Genomic DNA, 18952 nt, shown 5'->3' on the forward strand with positions numbered 1-18952 from the left:
CTCATCACTACACTTGTTTTAGAAACTCTTTCACAGTACAGTTTAAAATAATTTTACCAAATGGTGATATCTTGAAACACAAACAATATCGATGCAGGTCAGTTTTTCTAAAACACCTGCAGAAACATCCTGACCTGTATGTGGAACAGAAAGAGGAAAAAAGTCAAATCATGATGGCTAATAAGCAGAGATGGGTAGAGCGCAGTGAGGTTTCATTCCAGCATTTTACTGTTGACAGTGTTTCTAATCCATGCCACCTGCTCAAACAGAAAGCCCCAAACACAGCAGCACTCTGTCCTACCTTCATAATGAGTCAGAGGCCCCACGGGACACTCATCGCTCCTCTCCCTCCTGTTATCACCCCTTCGCCGGCTCACTCGCTAATGCCAAGCACTAATCGCCACGGAAAACAAATAGCTAGTTCTCAAATGTTTGGAAAAGGCTTCGGTGTTTGCACCAGGGCCTAACAAAATAATTTTTACAAGCTATCCAGTTGTGATTAGGACTGTGAGAATTGAATTTCCATGGCGCTGATCATATTAATATTAGACTAATTAATTGTGCTGTTTAACTTTGCCCATTTGTCATTGTGTACCTTCTACACAACAGTACACTTAGCTGGAGACAGAGTTGGGCCAGCTTTCGAGCGCTTGTGTACCGCATAGCTGCCACATCACCACACCTTATAAATTAAGAATAATTTTCTGCCTTTGGCCATTTTTAAGAAGTCCTAATAAGCACGTGGAGCTAGTGTAGCACGGCATTACAATAGCAGCAAGATGAAACGGGTAGTCTTATTGCACTCTACTCTACTAGATTTAAGGTGTGAAATTCAAGCCATGACCCTTCATTGCCCAACAAAGTGAGCAGAAGCGACATAAAACCAGCGAACATATGAGCACATGATGCACAGCTTGCTGAGGTAAGGAATGCACACTCAAATGATAATTAACTTCATATTTTATTGAATTAGGTTTGCATGTTAGTGAGAAAACGTGAGATCGACAATGTGACAACTCGTTTTAGTATTCTGTAGATTCATGAAATCATATCAAGCAGGTTCAAGATCAGCTGACGTGTACGAATGCCTGTATAAATACAGGAGATCAACAGTGAGAAGCTTTAAGAAAAGAGAAGAAAGTAATAAAGTCAGACACAGGGCTCAGACAATCCCCTTCCTTCTGAACACATCCTTAGAGTTAAGCTCAGGTGGGTTCATATGACACTGTGTCAGAACAATCACACTCTGGTTTGACTGCTGTTTCAGAGCCGTGGTGCTGACTGGAGCTTATTATTACCAACCCTGGACATGGCGAACACTTGACCTGTTTGATCAGATTCAGCCAACAGAGCCCTTAAGTCCCAATTTTAACCAATTCTTTTGAAACTTGTTAATGAATTATTCCATGAATATTAAAGATTGTATGTTAGTACAGTAATATGTACTGGCATTAGTGTTTTGGATCAAAATGTTCTTTTGTTACATTTCTGAGCAAGCTGGTGGTTAACACAATTATTTAGACTCCGTATTTCTGAACTGGCATGCTATGCGTACAAGGAAAGTCAAAACATCAGGTTTAGAAATTTCCCCTAAAAAAAAAAAAAAAGACCACTTTAAGAAGGAATATACACTGTAGTAGATTACAATGCCATATGCAAATGTGTCACTGTGTACGTTAGGAAGACTCCAGCACACACAGAATACCTGTTTGCTAAACTTGTACCTTGTCTTCTCAGAAATGGAGATATTTGGCATTTATATATTTAAAAAAAAAAGATATACCCCATTAAACTCTGCTGTCAGTATTCTGATAAACTGACTAATTCAAAGCACAAATAATAAGACATGAATTGACCAAGTGCATACCATTACAATAAAAAAATTCAAATTTATAATAAGAGGAATGTCTCTTTAATATTTAATGTGTTTTCTGATTAAGAGAGACTGAACACAAAACCATATTGATTGCAGATATCAGAATTACTACCAGTTGTTTAGCAATTTGCATTATTTATTCAAATCCTATGTTATAAGCAGCGACCTGGGTAATGTTTCATTTCTGTTGCTTAGTTCTGACGACAGGAAGTGACCCAATTGATATAAATTCTGTGACAAACACCAAGTACAGAATTTACAAATCAGACAACTATGCACCCTTAATGTGGGCCCCCCCCCCAAAAAAAGACTGAACAGCTGTTGCTCAATAGCAAGTGCATGATGCAACCTGCTGAAGTGTCTCCAGTGCTAGCAGAGTCACATATTTGGTGCAATAAACGATTTAATTAGTTTTTTCCAGATGTGAAGCAAATTAATCTAAAACCTCAGCTTCAAAAACCATAAATCAGCACTCTCAATGCTGTTCATTTTACAGATCAGTGTTGTGTTCATTATAACAGTAATGCAAAAGCATGTTGAAGCGAAGAATACATTTCATATCAATGAAATGCCATACATTCATACATATAGTTTACGGTTTAAAAGGAGAGCATAGAAACAGACAAGGCAAATAAAATTTGAAAATACAAAGGGGCAGATGCATAAATATTCTTTTCTCAGTGTGCATTGGGCCACACATTCTCATATCCACAAGATGTTGTGTCATTATAATTAAAGGCATTTTTAAAAAAAAGAAAAAAAAAAAAGTCCAAAAGCCACTCAGACTGACCCGAGAGTACTGTTCTGATTGGACAGCTGTGTACTGGGTGTGCAGCCTCACCCATCATTAGCTAAAATGACGGCCCAGTCTAGCTGAGCGATAGTCCGCTCTGAGCTGCACAAAGGCATGCAGGAGGTTCCTGTCCAGGTTTGTGAGCTGCTCTCCAGAGCAAACCTGCTTCAGATTGTCAGGAACAACCACCAGAAGGTTACAGAGAGCGTGCAAAGTGTCAAAGAGCTGCAGGACCAGAGGAACCTGAGACAGAAATAAGCACAGTAATTACATCTACAAATCCAGGTTAAAAAAAAAAAAAAAAAAAAAAAAAAAAAAATCACAGTGACCAATCAGTAGACAAAGTTGTAATTTGTCACAATTTGTATTGAAAAAAATGTACGAATTATATAATTGCTGCTGATCTAACAATGTGACAAATTTTATATTTTATATATGATTTTTTTTTTAATGTGTAAATAATTTAAATAGGCGAGCAAGGTGATTTGCCCATAACTCTGATCCTTAAAAAGTTCTCCAGTTCATTATCATCTGGGTGCGATTTGCTGGGGGGGGATGGTGGGGATCATCCCCCCCTCTGGTTTTTATCTCTGCTGAAAAAAAATCCTCGGGGACAACCCCGTCAATAAAACAAACAAATCCAAAAAAAAGTTGACATGACAGGCATGTTGTGACACAGTTTTCTATGGTCTACATTGCACTCACTTTCAAAATGACCCGAAGTGGCAGCTTTGATGTTCACGAACGTCCCCAGCAAATAGATACATTGTAGATAATAACAATATCTTTGCGTTCTATGCAGGGATGCAAACAGCGCGCCTTTTGGCAGATGCCGCCTTTTTCACGGCCAATTTTTTTTTTTTTAGGGGGGGCGTTGGAGTGTCTGATTATAGTTTCAAAGTAAATTCTGTATTAAAATTACTAAATAAGCAAATCCGTTACAGTCCATGAAACAGGAAGTATAAGGATGAGAAAAAAAAGTTTAAATCGGAAAGCTGCGCACAATGTGAACTGCGCCATCAGAGCAAACTGTTCATTTAGTATTCATGTACAGTGGTGCTTGAAAGTTTGTGAACCCTTTAGAATTTTCTATATTTCTGCATAAATATGTCCTAAAACATCAGATTTTCACACAAGTCCTAAAAGTAGATAAAGACAACCCAGTTAAACAAATGAGATGAAAATATTATACTTGGTCATTTATTTATTGAGGAAAATGATCCAATATTACATATCTGTGAGTGGCAAAAGTATGTGAACCTCTAGGATTAGCAGTTAATTTGAAGGTGAAATTAGAGTCAGGTGTTTTCAATCAATGGGATGACAATCAGGTGTGAGTGGGCACCCTGTTTTATTTAAAGAACAGGGATCTATCAAAGTCTGATCTTCACAACACATGTTTGTGGAAGTGTATCATGGCACGGACAAAGGAGATTTCTGAGGACCTCAGAAAAAGCGTTGTTGATGCTCATCAGGCTGGCAAAGGTTACAAAACCATCTCTAAAGAGTTTGGACTCCACCAATCCACAGTCAGACAGATTGTGTACAAATGGAGGAAATTCAAGACCATTGTTACCCTCCCCAGGAGTGGTCGACCAACAAAGATCACTCCAAGAGCAAGGCGTGTAATAGTTGGCGAGGTCACGAAGGACCCCAGGGTAACTTCTAAGCAACCGAAGGCCTCTCTCACATTGGCTAATGTTAATGTTCATGAGTTCACCATCAGGAGAACACTGAACAACAATGGTGTGCATGGCAGGGTTGCAAGGAGAAAGCCACTGCTCTCCAAAAAGAACATTGCTGCTCGTCTGCAGTTTGCTAAAGATCACGTGGACAAGCCAGAAGGCTTTTGGAAAAATGTTTTGTGGATGGATGAGACCAAAATAAAACTTTTTGGTTTAAATGAGAAGCGTCATGTTTGGAGAAAGGAAAACACTGCATTCCAGCATAAGAACCTTATCCCATCTGTGAAACATGGTGGTGGTAGTATCATGGTTTGGGCCTGTTTTGCTGCATCTGGGCCAGGACAGCTTGCCATCATTGATGGAACAATGAATTCTGAATTATACCAGTGAATTCTAAAGGAAAATGTCAGGACGTCTGTCCATGAACTGAATCTCAAGAGAAGGTGGGTCATGCAGCAAGACAACGACCCTAAGCACACAAGTCGTTCTACCAAAGAATGGTTAAAGAAGAATAAAGTTAATGTTTTGGAATGGCCAAGTCAAAGTCCTGACCTTAATCCAATCAAAATGTTGTGGAAGGACCTGAAGCGAGTAGTTCATGTGAGGAAACCCAACAACATCCCAGAGTTGAAGCTGTTCTGTACGGAGGAATGGGCTAAAATTCCTCCAAGCCGGTGTGCAGGACTGATCAACAGTTACCGGAAACATTTAGTTGCAGTTATTGCTGCACAAGGGGGTCACACCAGATACTGAAAGCAAAGGTTCACATACTTTTGCCACTCACAGATACGTAATATTGGATCATTTTCCTCAATAAATAAATGACCAAGTATAATATTTTTGTCTCATTTGTTTAACTGGGTTCTCTTTATCTACTTTTAGGACTTGTGTGAAAATCTGATGTTTTAGGTCATATTTATGCAGAAATATAGAAAATTCTAAAGGGTTCACAAACTTTCAAGCACCACTGTATTTTAGTGATTTTCGAGTCACTGTCCATTTAATCCAGAGGGAGAGAAACATCACAGCAACGCGACAAGCAATGCGAACTTTGTTGTGTGTTAGTGTTCGTGTATTTCGTCAGAGAGATAGGAAGATGAATTTACTATCTCTGGTTTAGTGTTCGTTTTCATTTAGTGTTATTCATTTGATATCATCGGATGTTATTGAGCCGTTAGCCTATTGTTACCTTAATTTTGTGACGTTTCATGATTAAAAAAAAAAAAATCCCCCCTTCTGGTTTTTTGACAAATCGCACCCTGATTATCATCATTCATAAATTAATGGTAGGCCTACCATTTGATCAAAGACTGCTAAATTGAATTTTATTACATCATAGTGGATTCATTGGTATTGTCAAACATGGTCAGATTTAGCAGATGAAGAAACAGTAGAACTGGTAGGGACAATACGCTAATGGTTGAGATCAGCACTGATGTGGTTTGGTCATTTCCCTCCCCGCATTCTGATTAATCCCACCTCCTGTTTTGTGATTGGATAGTAATTCTACTTCAAATCACATTTCCTCAAGAGCCAAGTTTTTACCCCTGATGGACCTGAACTCTGACCCCTCCTTACTCGAAAGTCTTTGGCGCAGCGGCGGTACTCTGCCACGTCACAGATGGCCAGCATGCCTCCCATGGATGTGTAGCTGAACTGCTGCAGATGTTCATGGATGAGCCTGTGAAAGCGCACTCCCAGCTCAGCCAGTACAGTGTCCACATTTTTTCCATCCATCGACCTTCGTACACGCTCCACCTGCTTACTCACGTAGGCACACACTTTAGAGCACGCCTAGGAAAAGAACACACAGGAACATCATGTCTAATGCAAATGATAGCCAAGTGGAGAGTCCTATGATTACACGCACACCCTCTCAGTATTTACAATCCATTCGTAGTTCAGCTACACTTCAGAACTTAGTATTACTTACTGTAGTGTACTGTAGTGCACTCATTGCATTGTTCTCATCTTCTGGCCTGAAGTCTGTTTTCTTTTGCTCAGTGGCCAGAATGTGTTTCATCTGGCCGATCATGCAATTCAGTGTTCTAAACATAAAAATCAACCAAGAGTGGCAAATTTAATGTGTAGTCAAATTTAATTAATTATACACCTAATTCAAGTTCATTCATGCTTTATACTGCAGCAGTCTGATCAATCGGGGTATGTCTGTATTTAACACATAGCTACATGATTTTGATGAAGGCACGAATTTCTCAGAAATGCCTCAGTATCAAGTGATAAAAGAGATCTAAAGAAGACTAACCGGTCAATGCCTGTGTCTAGTTTCACTTCCATCTGATCAATGACCTCCTTTTTCTTTTGCAAACACTCTGTTAGCTTAGGAGAAGAGCTACAAGAGTCACAGTACAGGTCAAAAGAGCCAGTGAAGGGTGGAAATAATTTTTTTTTTTCTGATCATGCCAAGCGATTCATTATTTACACTCACCTAATGAGAGGCATGAGATGATCATTAAACTGCTTATCAAAGAGGTGAAAAATAGTGTTTGCCTGCTGCACTACATCCAAAAAGTAGAGGTTGGCATTTTTGGCATCTGCAGAGGGAATAGCTGCGAAGCAAAAATATTATTATATTTAATAACGTAGCAACCCATAAGATAAAAGACATAATTAACATAATATACAGTACCAGTCAAAAAAAGTTTGGACACATTCATTCATAGGTTTTTCTGTATATTGATTATTTTGTACATTGTTGAACAATCCTGAAGTCATCAAAACTATGAAATAACATATGGAACATATATGGAATTGTGGGGTAAACAAAAAGTGCTAAAATATGATTTTTTTTTAAAGATTCTTCAAAGTATCCAGCGTTTACCTTGACGCTTTACACACTATTGGCATTATCTTAACCAGCTTCATGAGGTAGTCACCTGAAATGCTTTTCAATTAACAGATGCGCCTTGTCAAAAGTTAATTAGTGCAATTCCTTACCTTCTTAATGCGTCTGAGATCAAACAGTAAATGATTTAAAAAACAAAACAAAAACAGCGTCATAATCCAATGTCATAATCCAAATTGTGTCAAGAACTGTTCTACTAAGTAAAGAGAAATGACAGTCCATCATTACTTTTAAAAAAAAAAGCCATGAACGTTAGTCAATCTGGAAAATTACAAAAACTTTGAATAGATCTTCAAGTGCAGTTGCAAAACCCATGAAATGCTTTGATGAAACGGACTCCAAAAACACACCTACATACTATGTAAATGTTATTTAACCAAGGAGTGAAAGAGTGCAGCACCTGGATGCCACAATCACCCGACCTAAACCCAACTGTGATGGTTTGGAATGAGGCTACATCCACATGACAACGGCAACGAGATGTTATTAAAAAAAAAAATATCGCGTCCACATGGGCAACGGATCAGTAAAATATCAGGTACATATGGCAACGTAACGCTTGCTGAAAACAATGCAATGCACATGCCACACCTCTAGGGGCGCTGTAAGACGGTCCCTTCGGAGACACCAGAACAATAGAAAAAGTAAGGACGCATGCGCATAAACTATTATGCGTGAGACTTCATATTAGCCACAAAGTCAGAAAAATCTGTTCGTAAAATTACATTATAATGACCAAATACAATGAAAAGTGTTTTTCCAGTCTCACCTGTGAAAGGTAATCCCATGTGATCTCGTTTGGACGGCAAACCTGTTGGTACAGTTAAACGCAGCACATGAATGAGGCATCTTTATTCTCCGCTTTGACACATGCAATATGGCGGCGAGGATGACGTATGATTCTACGCGGAAGGCGGCGTCTTTAATGGTCCGGAATAAACTGAATGATACACGTTGATGGATTAATTTGTTCTTCTACACCCTTTTTGAGGAATGTATTGTAGGACTTAAACCAACATCTGAAGAGGCGAGATCGCTCCTTTTTTTCCCTATTTTTGCTGGCGGGATTGACTCTGCCCTAAGGGCTATTCTCTCTCTCTCTCTTACTTTGCACCATTACACAATAAATATTTCACAGTGAAAATATTTTGTAAGCGCGTTTCATGAACCAAGTTATAGGATTTCTTGACAACTCGCATCGAGTTCGTTACACTTCTACCCGGTGTGAAGCACATGTGGTTGTGACGTCATCGTAAACAAATCCGTTCTACTCATCCAGACGACTTCGCAACGGCGCCGTTGCCAGATCTTTCCACTCTGGAACCCGTTCTCAAAAGATTTCGTTTTGGGGCACCCAAAACGCCGGTGCCGTGTGGACGCCAGGCCGAAATGATAAACAATTGTATCGGATTCACCTGAATCCGTTGCTGTGTGGACAGGGCCTGAGTTGGACTGCAGAGTGAAAGAAAATCAGCTAACAAGTGCTCAACAACATATATGGGAACTCCTTCAAGACTGTTGGCAAAGTATTCCAGGTGACTACCTCATGAAGATAGTTGAGAGAATGCCAAGTGTGCAAAACTGTCAAAGTAAATATGTGTCTACTTTGAAGAATCTAAAATATAAAACATACACATTTTGCTTACTGCACAAGTCCATGTGTTATTTCATAGTTTTGATGCCTTCAGGATCATTCTACAACGTAGAGCATGATAAAGAAAAAAAAAAAAAAAGACTATCAGAATGTGTCCCCAAGCTTTTGACTGGTGCTGTAAATATATTTTTTTCTTTTTTACCTGAAAGACCAATCTCTAAGGCATAGTCAATATGGTCCACACACAGGTGCTCTACAAGCAGCAGGAAGATAGAGTAGGCATTTTTAGGGAGATCAGCTGGGTCAGACAACTGTGAGGAGAAATACAAATATTAGTGTCCACGATCAATTTTCCCAGGATTTGAGAGGTTATAGAGCAAATATGAAACTTTGTTTTGCCTTGTTGCATCTCTGGAAGGCATGACGCGTCTCCTGCAGCAGATTGACCACAACTTCCTGTGAGAGAAAGGTTTCTCCATGTGTGTCAATACTGGGACCCAAAGGCAGGTTAGTGCGCTGCCTGATCCGCTCTTTCAGCTCCTGGATACTGTATGTGTTTATGTGAGAAAGAGAATGACATTCATGTAAGTATTCAGTTCATGAAGATACAATCTTTTAAAAAAAAAAAAAAAAAAGTCAGTTCTGAAACAGCACATGTTCGTGGTTTCTCTGCTTGAAATGAATACTTCAGTGTTATTCAACATAATTCCATCTACAGCAGAAGGGCGATTATCATCGGCAAAAACTGAAAAAGAAAAACCTGTTTATACTGGAAGGTCTAGTTTCTATAGTCACAAACTAATGTGAAACCTGGATTTTTGGAAAACACCTCCAGGAATTCTCCAGTCAAATTGTATTTGTAGATTAAGCTCTAATTCTATATTAGTCACAATAAGACTTTAACTGTCATATTGTAACAGTTGGATTTTTAGGTTTGCAACAAATTTTACATTATTTTCTCTGTAAAGAGCAACATTTTTTTTTTTTTCGTTTCCGGTTGAGAGTACGTCGTGCGCGTTCTGGCTGCCGCTTCTCACCGGAGCTCTTCTTTCTTTTACTATTTTTTTTCTTTCCTGTGCGTTTGTGTAGTTTGGTGTTTGAGTGTGTTTTGTCCGCTGGTGGTGGTGTAGCTCTGGACCCAGTTTGGGGCGTCGGTTCCCTCCAGGCCTTGGTTCGCCGTGGGCGATGCCTGTGCTCCCAGCTGTGGACTGCAGTGAGCCTGTTGCTCAATTTACATCGTGGTTGTCCAGTGCTCTGTGCTTTAACGCTTGGCATGATGTTCCGAGCGATGTTGCTCGGTGGTGTCGCGGCGGCTGTGCAGGCGGTTTGGGACACACCAGCGCTCTGCGTGGCGAAGCTTCTCTGCTCGCTGTGTGGATCCATGGCGTGGTGTTCGAGCGATGTTGCTGACGGCGTCACGGCAGCGGTGCTGGAGATGTGGGACTTGTTTTCGTGCGCCTTTTGGTGGGACTGTGGCTGCTACACCACGGGAATTACATCCTGACCCCTACTTGGTGGACTTTTTACTTATTATATTTTTATTTATTTTTTTTTTCCTTTCCTTGTCTATAATTGTAAAGCGTCCTTGGGTTTTTTTGAAAGGCGCTATATAAATTTAACATTATTATTATTATTATTATTATGTGAATATCATTGTTAGGGTAATCCCTACAGTTGTGGCTGAAAGAGATTAAGCTGAAAATTTCTGGAGTTTTCCAGTAGACTATAAACATGTACACGGGGAGTTAGGGGGTTAAATTAAGCCTAAGTCACAACCGGACGTACGATTTTTTGGCCGTGCGATTTTTGGCGTTTCCCAAATCACTGCGTTTTTTTTGTTCGTGGAGAAAGACGCGTTGGCCGCAAGTTTGTCTTGCAACCTGAAAAAAACGTAAGCGCCCGTAGAGTTTGTTTGACATGACAAAGAACCTCTGCGGCCGGTCTGCGGCTCGAAAATCAGCACGTCACACGCGCGTCCTCCGTGCGTTTCTCGCGTTTTTTGCACATAGACCAGTCGTAGGAGCACGTACGGCCGGTTGTGACCGAGGCTTTAGTCTATATTTACTAGCTCACATTAACCTAATAGCAGGATCAAAATCAGAAAAGACATAAGAAAAGAAAACTTCTGCAGATGTTGTATGACATGGCAGCATTGCAGTATGTAACACTGTTTGAAGTAATGAATAGTAACTAATCTACAAATCAGGTTACATTTTTACAGACAAAGTTCAAACAAACCATTCATTTGTGAGTTTTGCAATTTAACGGTTCTGACTGCAAAGTTTAATTCAGGGCTAAACATTCTATTTCTATAGCTGTTGGAGTTTCGAGATGCTTCGCTGCTGCATACACTGTGTATCCTATGTGTACACATTTTGTCGAGATCAAAAGCGTCCTGCATTTTACGATTCTGGAGATTGCCGAAGCAAGTGAGCAACAATATCACATGACCACCGTGGGGCGTTTGATCTACTTTTAATTAAAGCAAGTCGGCATGGGCAAACATGGCGGACTCCGCTCTCCCGCCAGCGGAAAAGAAAAGGAAAGCCTGCCTAGTGAGTGCAACTGCAAGATAGAGTAAGGTTAGATGATGTCATATTTCTGGACAGATAACTAAACCATTCTAGCTAGTACTTAGCTATCTTAGCCTTAGAATGCATAGGCTTGACTCCACAGTAGCAAGCATGGAGTTATACACCTAATGTTTTGATCTTACAGAGAAAGAAACGAGAACACAAAAGCAGTAATAGAGAAAAGATATTTGTCTTTTGTTTCACGGATCTATTCGTGAATGACAACCACAAAATTACATACCTGCTACTCTGAGGTCGATGCAGCGTCACGATGTTTTCCGTGAGTCGCCATTTTGGTGTGACGAAGTTTCAGAGTTATGCTAATTAGTTAAAGCTCCTCGTGTTTGGCTGTTTCCGTGAGGACATACGGTTTACCTCAAGAGGTAGGAAAACAGTCCCAAAATGGAGCAAAACGACCCTCAGTACATCAAAATGATCACAACTCGTCTACGTGATATTGTTCTTGCGAGATGTAGGAAAATGCCATGCACAATAAATTTGAAAATTTCCATTGACTTTGCAGTCAGCACCTTTAATCTCCACGTCCAAGTTACGGGATTTTTTTTTTTTTGGTGAAGAGTCAAACATACATTAAACCTCCAGACAGACATTACCCTTTAAAAGACCTCCTCACCTTCCTGTGCCTAATGGACGTTTTTGGTGGTTCTTTGAGTCGTAGTATCTTTGCAGAATTGAAGCACTACGAGACTGCAGATACTGCCGCTCCATATCTATGTAGCTGTCCAGGTAGGACGAGAAGATGCTCTTAATCAGTTTGGATAGGAAGGTGTGTTTGTCCGAACCCAAGTTAAACTCCGTTAATTTAGCAGCCAAAGCTGTTGTCCTGAAAAACAAAAGTCCAAACATTTTGTAAACTTCCCAGACACCGTTGCAGGAGGAGTCATACTGCTGAAATGTGCAATTCCATGAAAATGAGAAATGAAATACCTGGTGTAGAGGTCATAGAGGTTTTTGAGGTATTGCTCCAATTCAGTGGAACGAGTCTCAAGTCTTTCTTTTACATGCGTCTAAAAGCAGAAAAGTCCAGTCACTCCAGCTCTTACAGAAACAAATGATTAGGCGATGTGTGTATACTTTATATCAAGCATGTGTAGTTTGGATTTTACCTGTAACTTGTTCTCAAAGATGTTTTGGATGAGTTTGGCCATGACCGTTTCCGGGCTACAGAAGACCTCGCCCACCTGCTTATTGACCAGCTGACAAAGAGCAGCAGTGTCCTCAAACACATCGCTCTGTATGTATGCACCCTGACAGAACACACAAAGATGCGATTGTATTATTTTCTGACAAGTGTGTCGGCTTCTAGATTTTTAACTATCAAATTATCAGTTGCAGTCTAATGTCTGAAATATTAGAAATATGTGGGTTAAGAGAGAACTTACCTCTTGGCACTGCTTAATATAGACATCTATACAATGGGCATAGCCCTGAGAAAGAAAACAGAAAATAATAGGAGACAGTAATTAGACAGTATAGACAGGTTATGAACATACAGTGTGGACGCTGTACCTCACCTTGAAATGGAGCAGGACTGCAGCCACTTCTCTCATACGGCCGATTTCCCCTCTGCGCTGAGCAGCTGTGAACTCCTGGATCAGCTGCCGCTCCAAGGCATGGTATTTACCTTAAATTACCACAAATGGATCATTTTTAAATGCTTTAGATTGTGTTGTGAGCATTCATGATTTAAAGCTTTAAAATTCTACTGTCATTTACATCTTTCACAATTTGCACTTTTTTGGAAACAAAAAGGTATAAATACTCACTCGCTATCTTGGCCTTCACGTCAGCAAATCTGAATGAGGAGAAGAAGAGAGAGAGAGAGAGAAAGAAAGAGAGAGAGAGAGAGAGAGAGAGAGAGAGAGAGAGAGAGAGAGAGAGAGAGAGAGAGAAAGCAAGCCTTGAAAAACAACCGGATATAGATGTTTCACATCAAAATACTTCCAAGTCTACAATAATATTGTAGAGTTAAAGATTTTAAAATATTGAAATAGAATCTGCTTCGATCTTAAAGGAACAGTCCACCGTACTTCCATAATGAAATATGCTCTTATCTGAATTGAGACGAGCTGCTCCGTACCTCTCTGAGCTTTGCGCGACCTCCCAGTCAGTCAGACACAGTCAGACGCGCGGTCACTCCTGTTAGCAATGTAGCTAGGCTCAGTATGGCCAATGGTATTTTTTGGGGCTGTAGTTAGATGCGACCAAACTCTTCCACGTTTTTCCTGTTTACATAGGTTTATATGAGCAGTGATATGAAACAAGTTCAGTTACACAAATTGAAACGTAGCGATTTTCTATGCTATGGAAAGTCCGCACTATAATGACAGGCGTACGAACACCCTCTGCGCGCTTCGGCAGCACATTGATATCTGAGCTCCGTATCAATGCGCTGTCAAAGTGCACAGAAGGTGTTAGTACGCCTGTCATTATAGTGCGGACTTTCCATAGCATAGAAAATCGCCACGTTTCAATTTGTGTAACTGAAATTGTTTCATATCACTGGTCATATAAACCTATGTAAACAGGAAAAACGCGGAAGAGTTTGGTCGCATCTAACTACAGCCCCAAAAAATACCATTGGCCATACTGAGCCTAGCTACATTGCTAACAGGAGTGACAGCGCGTCTGACTGCGTCTGACTGACTGGGAGGTCGCGCAAAGCTCAGAGAGGTACGGAGCAGCTCGTCTCAATTCAGATAAGAGCATATTTCATTATGGAAGTACGGTGGACTGTTCCTTTAAGGATCAAAACTTTGTAGCTTAATATCGTAAAATCACTGTCAAATAGCAAGGCTTTGGAGTCAAGCTTCTTTGCCATAGTCCAAGCATGAACGATTGCTTACTTTGATGCCTGCTTATACTGAAGGTACTCAAATATAGCTCGTTTACTCATCAGCATTTATGCGTTATTTTTCCAGGGGTGGACAAATTATAAATTCATTAGCTCGCCCACTGGTCAAGCGAAAGCTCCAAATTCTTGCCCATGTTTTGGTTGCCTGAAAATATAACTGATGAAGTGCGAAGTGGGAGCTAAATTAAATGTAATAACATACAACCAAAGTGTGAGGTAGTTAAGTGCATTAATACAGACTAAGGGAAAGGAGCAAAGTTTCTAATGCATCATTGGGTTTGCACTGCAAAAGGTCAGCAAGTCATTGGTCAGCATTTTGACTATTAGCCATGGTGTTCTGTTCTCACATGGAAAAAGAACGTCTTTATTTTCACTCAGTATGTTTAACTGCAAAGTGACTTGTTATACAGCTATAAGCATTTGAGTGACATGACACGTTTTCCCTACTGCAGGAAGTTTTTCCTCCCCCCTTCCTGGATATTGAACCTAGCTGTCCTCTGGGCAACTATGAGTAAAGAATCTAATAGTCAGAACACAAAATCTGCTTGTTCCAGGTGCCCCAGCTAGTGATTTATCCACCCATGTTATTTGGATTATCGTTCCACTCCTAGTCCCACCTTCATTCGGTCACACTGCTTACCTGTCAAACGGCAACTCCTGAGCAATCAGGTGCAACTTCTGAATGATGTCAGCAGCTTCCTTTATCTGCTCAGAATTAAAAAAAATTGGAAAACAGAAAAATGCCGTTACAATAAGAGATACAAGTGTGAGTCAGACAAAGAGATGGGCATCTTGCTGACAGGGGAAAACGGACATGAGAAAGGCCTCTGTGGCACAGGCCTTAAAACCTGAGGATCAGCTTACAGTAAATCTTTGCATCTACCCCTCCCTCCAATCCTTCCTTCCTCTTGTCCAGCACAGAGCAGATACGAGTGAGCCCATCAGAAGCAGCTCAGCTAACTCCCTGCTCTGCCCTCCACTGCCTATCTAGCGCTTTACTCTCACTCTGTCGTAAGTATTATGAATGGACTACAACTAATCCCATGGCAGCCTTACGAAATCGCCTTCCATAATCTGTCCTGATGGGCAGGTGGGAGGTCTCACCAATAACAGGACCAGACAAGAACACCCCACCTCTCCCTTCACAGCTAACACATTGGGAGAACAGGATCGGAGAAGGCCCCAGCATCCACACATCTTCCACTCCTGCTTCCTATTCTTGCCTGCCTCAGCTAACATCATTACTGTGCTCCCATGAGGTGGATCCAGCTTTTTCTGCTCTCCTCATCGAGGTTTTCTAAGTATCTGTCCCCCAGCTAAGATTAGCTAAATCCCATGTAAGTGATGTAGCAGTCTCCCTGCAGTGGGGGTTTTTACCACTGCTTGTCTTCACACTGTCTGGGGCCAGCCCTCTTTTCTAAGGGATTAGGTCGGCCTTCCTTCCCTCCATTTCCTCTTCCCTTTAGCTATTCATCACCATCTTCTCTCCCTGACCCCACTCTTCTCTTCTGAAGGTGGGCTCATTTATGAAGAAAAAAAAAAATCTGAAAAGTCTGCTGGGTATATTCCCACGCGTCTCTCAGGGAGCATGTTGGTGGTCTAATGCTAATAGCATATGATATGCAAGTCTTACCACCCAAGTTACACCACTACATAGTGACTTGAACGACACTTCTGAAGTGGCATTACATATTGAGTTGGTGTGCATCAACATCTGTGTAGATTATCCAATATAATATCCTGTACTATTCATAAGAGTATCACATTTATTCTATCCACATTCACTGGATATGAGCGACTGCACGCTTCAATTGGCTACTTGACTACTAGGATATCAGCTCATATACCATGAGTAGAGAAAAACAAAATGCTGAACCAAACGAGGATGAAATAAAAACTCTACTTGAATACAAATCCCCCCCCCCCCCCCCCCCCCAAAAAAAAAAAAAAAAAAAGCAAAACATGGAATAAAAGTATGAGGGTAAGAAAAATTTTTTTTTCAAGAATTATCATCGCATTTTTCACAAATTGCTACTGTCATTTCACTGGTTTGTTTACATTCTAAGTGGAAATGATTTTGTTGGACGTTTTGTATAAAGTTTTTATTTACTGAATTTGCAAAAAATAAAAATGCTCTCTCTCAAAATCCAGTGAATGTGGATAGAATAAAACAGTTATTCCACTCAAATCTCAATGTACATGGCTTATAGCCAACTCGGCGCTACGTGCCTCGTCGGCTATCAAGCTCATGTACGACTCGATTTCATGGAATAACTTAATTATAACGTTTTTAACTTTGCAGTTAGGCAAACTTGGCTGATAATATAAGGGCCATTAACACGTTATAATTTTTAGAGTGCAAATTTTAACCACCAACATTCGTTATTGCTCCACAAAATATCCAGTGTCCCTTCATCACCTTACTTTTCAGACTGACAAAGCATAACACTAGGGTCAGGATCATCTATTTACTTCACTCCATAATTTCCACAAACGGAAACATGAGATCAGTATAAGACCAGTGTTTCACTTGCTTTTAACTACACAAGATGGCTGTGCTGCATACTGTATCCTATAGTTGTTTAGTGGGAATGGCCAAGCTAGGTGTCTGCAGGATGTAATGCCAGTATAAACAATGGAGCAATAGAGAGCGATGTGGCATGCTGGACCCCACATGAAACCCCACTCCAAATTTTCCCAAGTTGAATTGGTTGCCATGGAAATGTAGGGGAAAAAATATCACAGAAATCCTAAAATGTCAAAAGGCACAACTCCTGTTGTCACTTAACATAACGGTCAGGTTTCACGAAAAAAAAAAAAAATCCTAATTGTTTTTGAGTTATGCTTCGGAAACTAAAATGTTTACAGATGGACAGACAGAGCGATAGCTATATTCCCCCACATTATATGTGCTGGGGGGATAAAAAGTCAATGCCCTAGTGTAAGATTATAGACAAAGAAGAATTTTGTCTTTTAACCTTTTAGTACAGGTGGCACGGTGGTGTAGTGGTTAGCGCTGTCGCCTCACAGCAAGAAGGTCTGAGTTCGAGCCCCGTGGCCGGTGAGGGCCTTTCTGTGTGGAGTTTGCATGTTCTCCCCGTGGGTTTCCTCCGGGTGCTCCGGTTTCCCCCACAGCCCAAAGACATGCAGGTTAGGTTAACTGGCGACTCTAAATTGACCGTAGGTGTGAATGTGAATGGTTGTCTGTGTCTATGCCCATGTTTACATTAGACCGTATCAGCGGATCATCAGATTAACGTTTTTAAAACGATTAGTGTGCACACAGCAACACCAATACACGGATACGCTCAGCTCCGCAGGCATCCTGCGCTCCAAATCACTCCGCCCTGAACAGCGAGTGCCCTCTGGAGGGTGCGCACTCCGGCCTTGCGCAGCTCACAGAGCACGCGAGTGAAGTGAACAAGCTGTGATTCGGGACTGAGCCGCTGTGTCTGTGATCCCAGCGCATATCACTTACCACTTGCAAGTGGAAGGATGGCAAGCCTAAAGACAATCATAACTACACAATGGGCAGTATTTGCATCAGTATTTGCAGTATTTTCATACTTTTATACTCTTTAATGAAAGGTGATACAAGGCGGAAGTCCGTGCCGTTTTTCAGCAGTCGCGTCACATGACCAACGCCAGCGAATCAGGACGGTGGATGTCACAGTGACGTTGTCCAATGAGACGCCAGCTAGAGCTCAGCACAGCGTATCCGCGTATTCTGAATGTTTACACAGCACCGGAGCTGACACGATCTGGATTGAATACGTGGACGCTGGCGGATTCCCGTTTCCCGGCGTTTCCAGGCGGTTTAATGTAAACGGACAGTGCATCCGCGAAGAAAACGAGACAGATACGGTCTAATGTAAACGTAGCCTAAGTGTCAGCCCTGTGATGACCTGGCGACTTGTCCAGGGTGTACCCCGCCTTTCGCCCGTAGTCAGCTGGGATAGGCTCCAGCTTGCCTGCGACCCTGTAGAACAGGATAAAGCGGCTAGAGATAATGAGATGAGACCTTTTAGTACAGATGAACTATGCACACCATTTAACCAAGGACATGAACTAAGAAGGTTTTATATTATATTATATATATATATATATATATATATATATATATATATATATATATATATAAATAAAAACTGCTTATGACACCAACCACAATAATGAAAAGCTCCGAGGAGACACTAATACTGCTTCTTTAGCAGCTGCATGAGCAAGCACATGTATTAGTTCAAATAAAATGTACCCACCCAATGACTGAAACATGACATCACAGTGTTTATACTTTTGAAATACTGACCTTCTCAGGGTTGTTAAAGACATCACTGCGCAAGTCTCCATCCAGGAATTCATTAAAGTAGGTCATAAGTCTCTGGGCCTCCACAGCCCTCTGCCTCGGAGTATTCACTCCCTCCAGTTGGTCTCCAAGGTGACACACCTTAGTGGCCACGTAGCTGATGTGGTCATCCAGCTCTTGGAAGTGCTGAAAGGCGACCTGTGGAAACAGCCAAAGATTCACAGCTAGTAAAGGACACACTTTCAAAAGCTCACAACTGCTGAATCTTTCACAATACACAACTTTAAATCACTTGTAATCAGTTATTTGGGGGACAGGGGTGTGCACACCATGTGACTGCCTGCACATGTGGCACATGCACGATGACCTTTCACCTGGAGAGAT

The 18952-nt window shown here is 41.0% G+C and overlaps 1 protein-coding gene across 1 annotated transcript in view; it reads right to left on the minus strand.

Moving 5' to 3' along the window:
• Positions 1-942: 942 nt before the first annotated feature.
• Positions 943-18952, minus strand: part of exoc5 (exocyst complex component 5) — a 28430-nt gene continuing 10420 nt past the window's right edge. Inside the window, exons 4-18 of the mRNA XM_060934244.1 lie at positions 18572-18766; positions 14903-14967; positions 13175-13203; positions 12923-13032; positions 12791-12835; positions 12515-12655; positions 12336-12415; positions 12022-12231; positions 9214-9361; positions 9017-9125; positions 6804-6924; positions 6621-6707; positions 6288-6402; positions 5933-6148; positions 943-2912 (exon numbers count right to left, since the gene is read on the minus strand). Coding sequence (XP_060790227.1) covers positions 2724-2912; positions 5933-6148; positions 6288-6402; positions 6621-6707; positions 6804-6924; positions 9017-9125; positions 9214-9361; positions 12022-12231; positions 12336-12415; positions 12515-12655; positions 12791-12835; positions 12923-13032; positions 13175-13203; positions 14903-14967; positions 18572-18766 — 1860 coding nt within the window. The 3' untranslated portion in view covers positions 943-2723. The remainder of the gene's footprint in view (positions 2913-5932; positions 6149-6287; positions 6403-6620; positions 6708-6803; positions 6925-9016; positions 9126-9213; positions 9362-12021; positions 12232-12335; positions 12416-12514; positions 12656-12790; positions 12836-12922; positions 13033-13174; positions 13204-14902; positions 14968-18571; positions 18767-18952) is intronic.

This window comes from Neoarius graeffei, chromosome 11 (assembly GCF_027579695.1).
Source record: "Neoarius graeffei isolate fNeoGra1 chromosome 11, fNeoGra1.pri, whole genome shotgun sequence".
Taxonomy (NCBI): domain Eukaryota; kingdom Metazoa; phylum Chordata; class Actinopteri; order Siluriformes; family Ariidae; genus Neoarius; species Neoarius graeffei.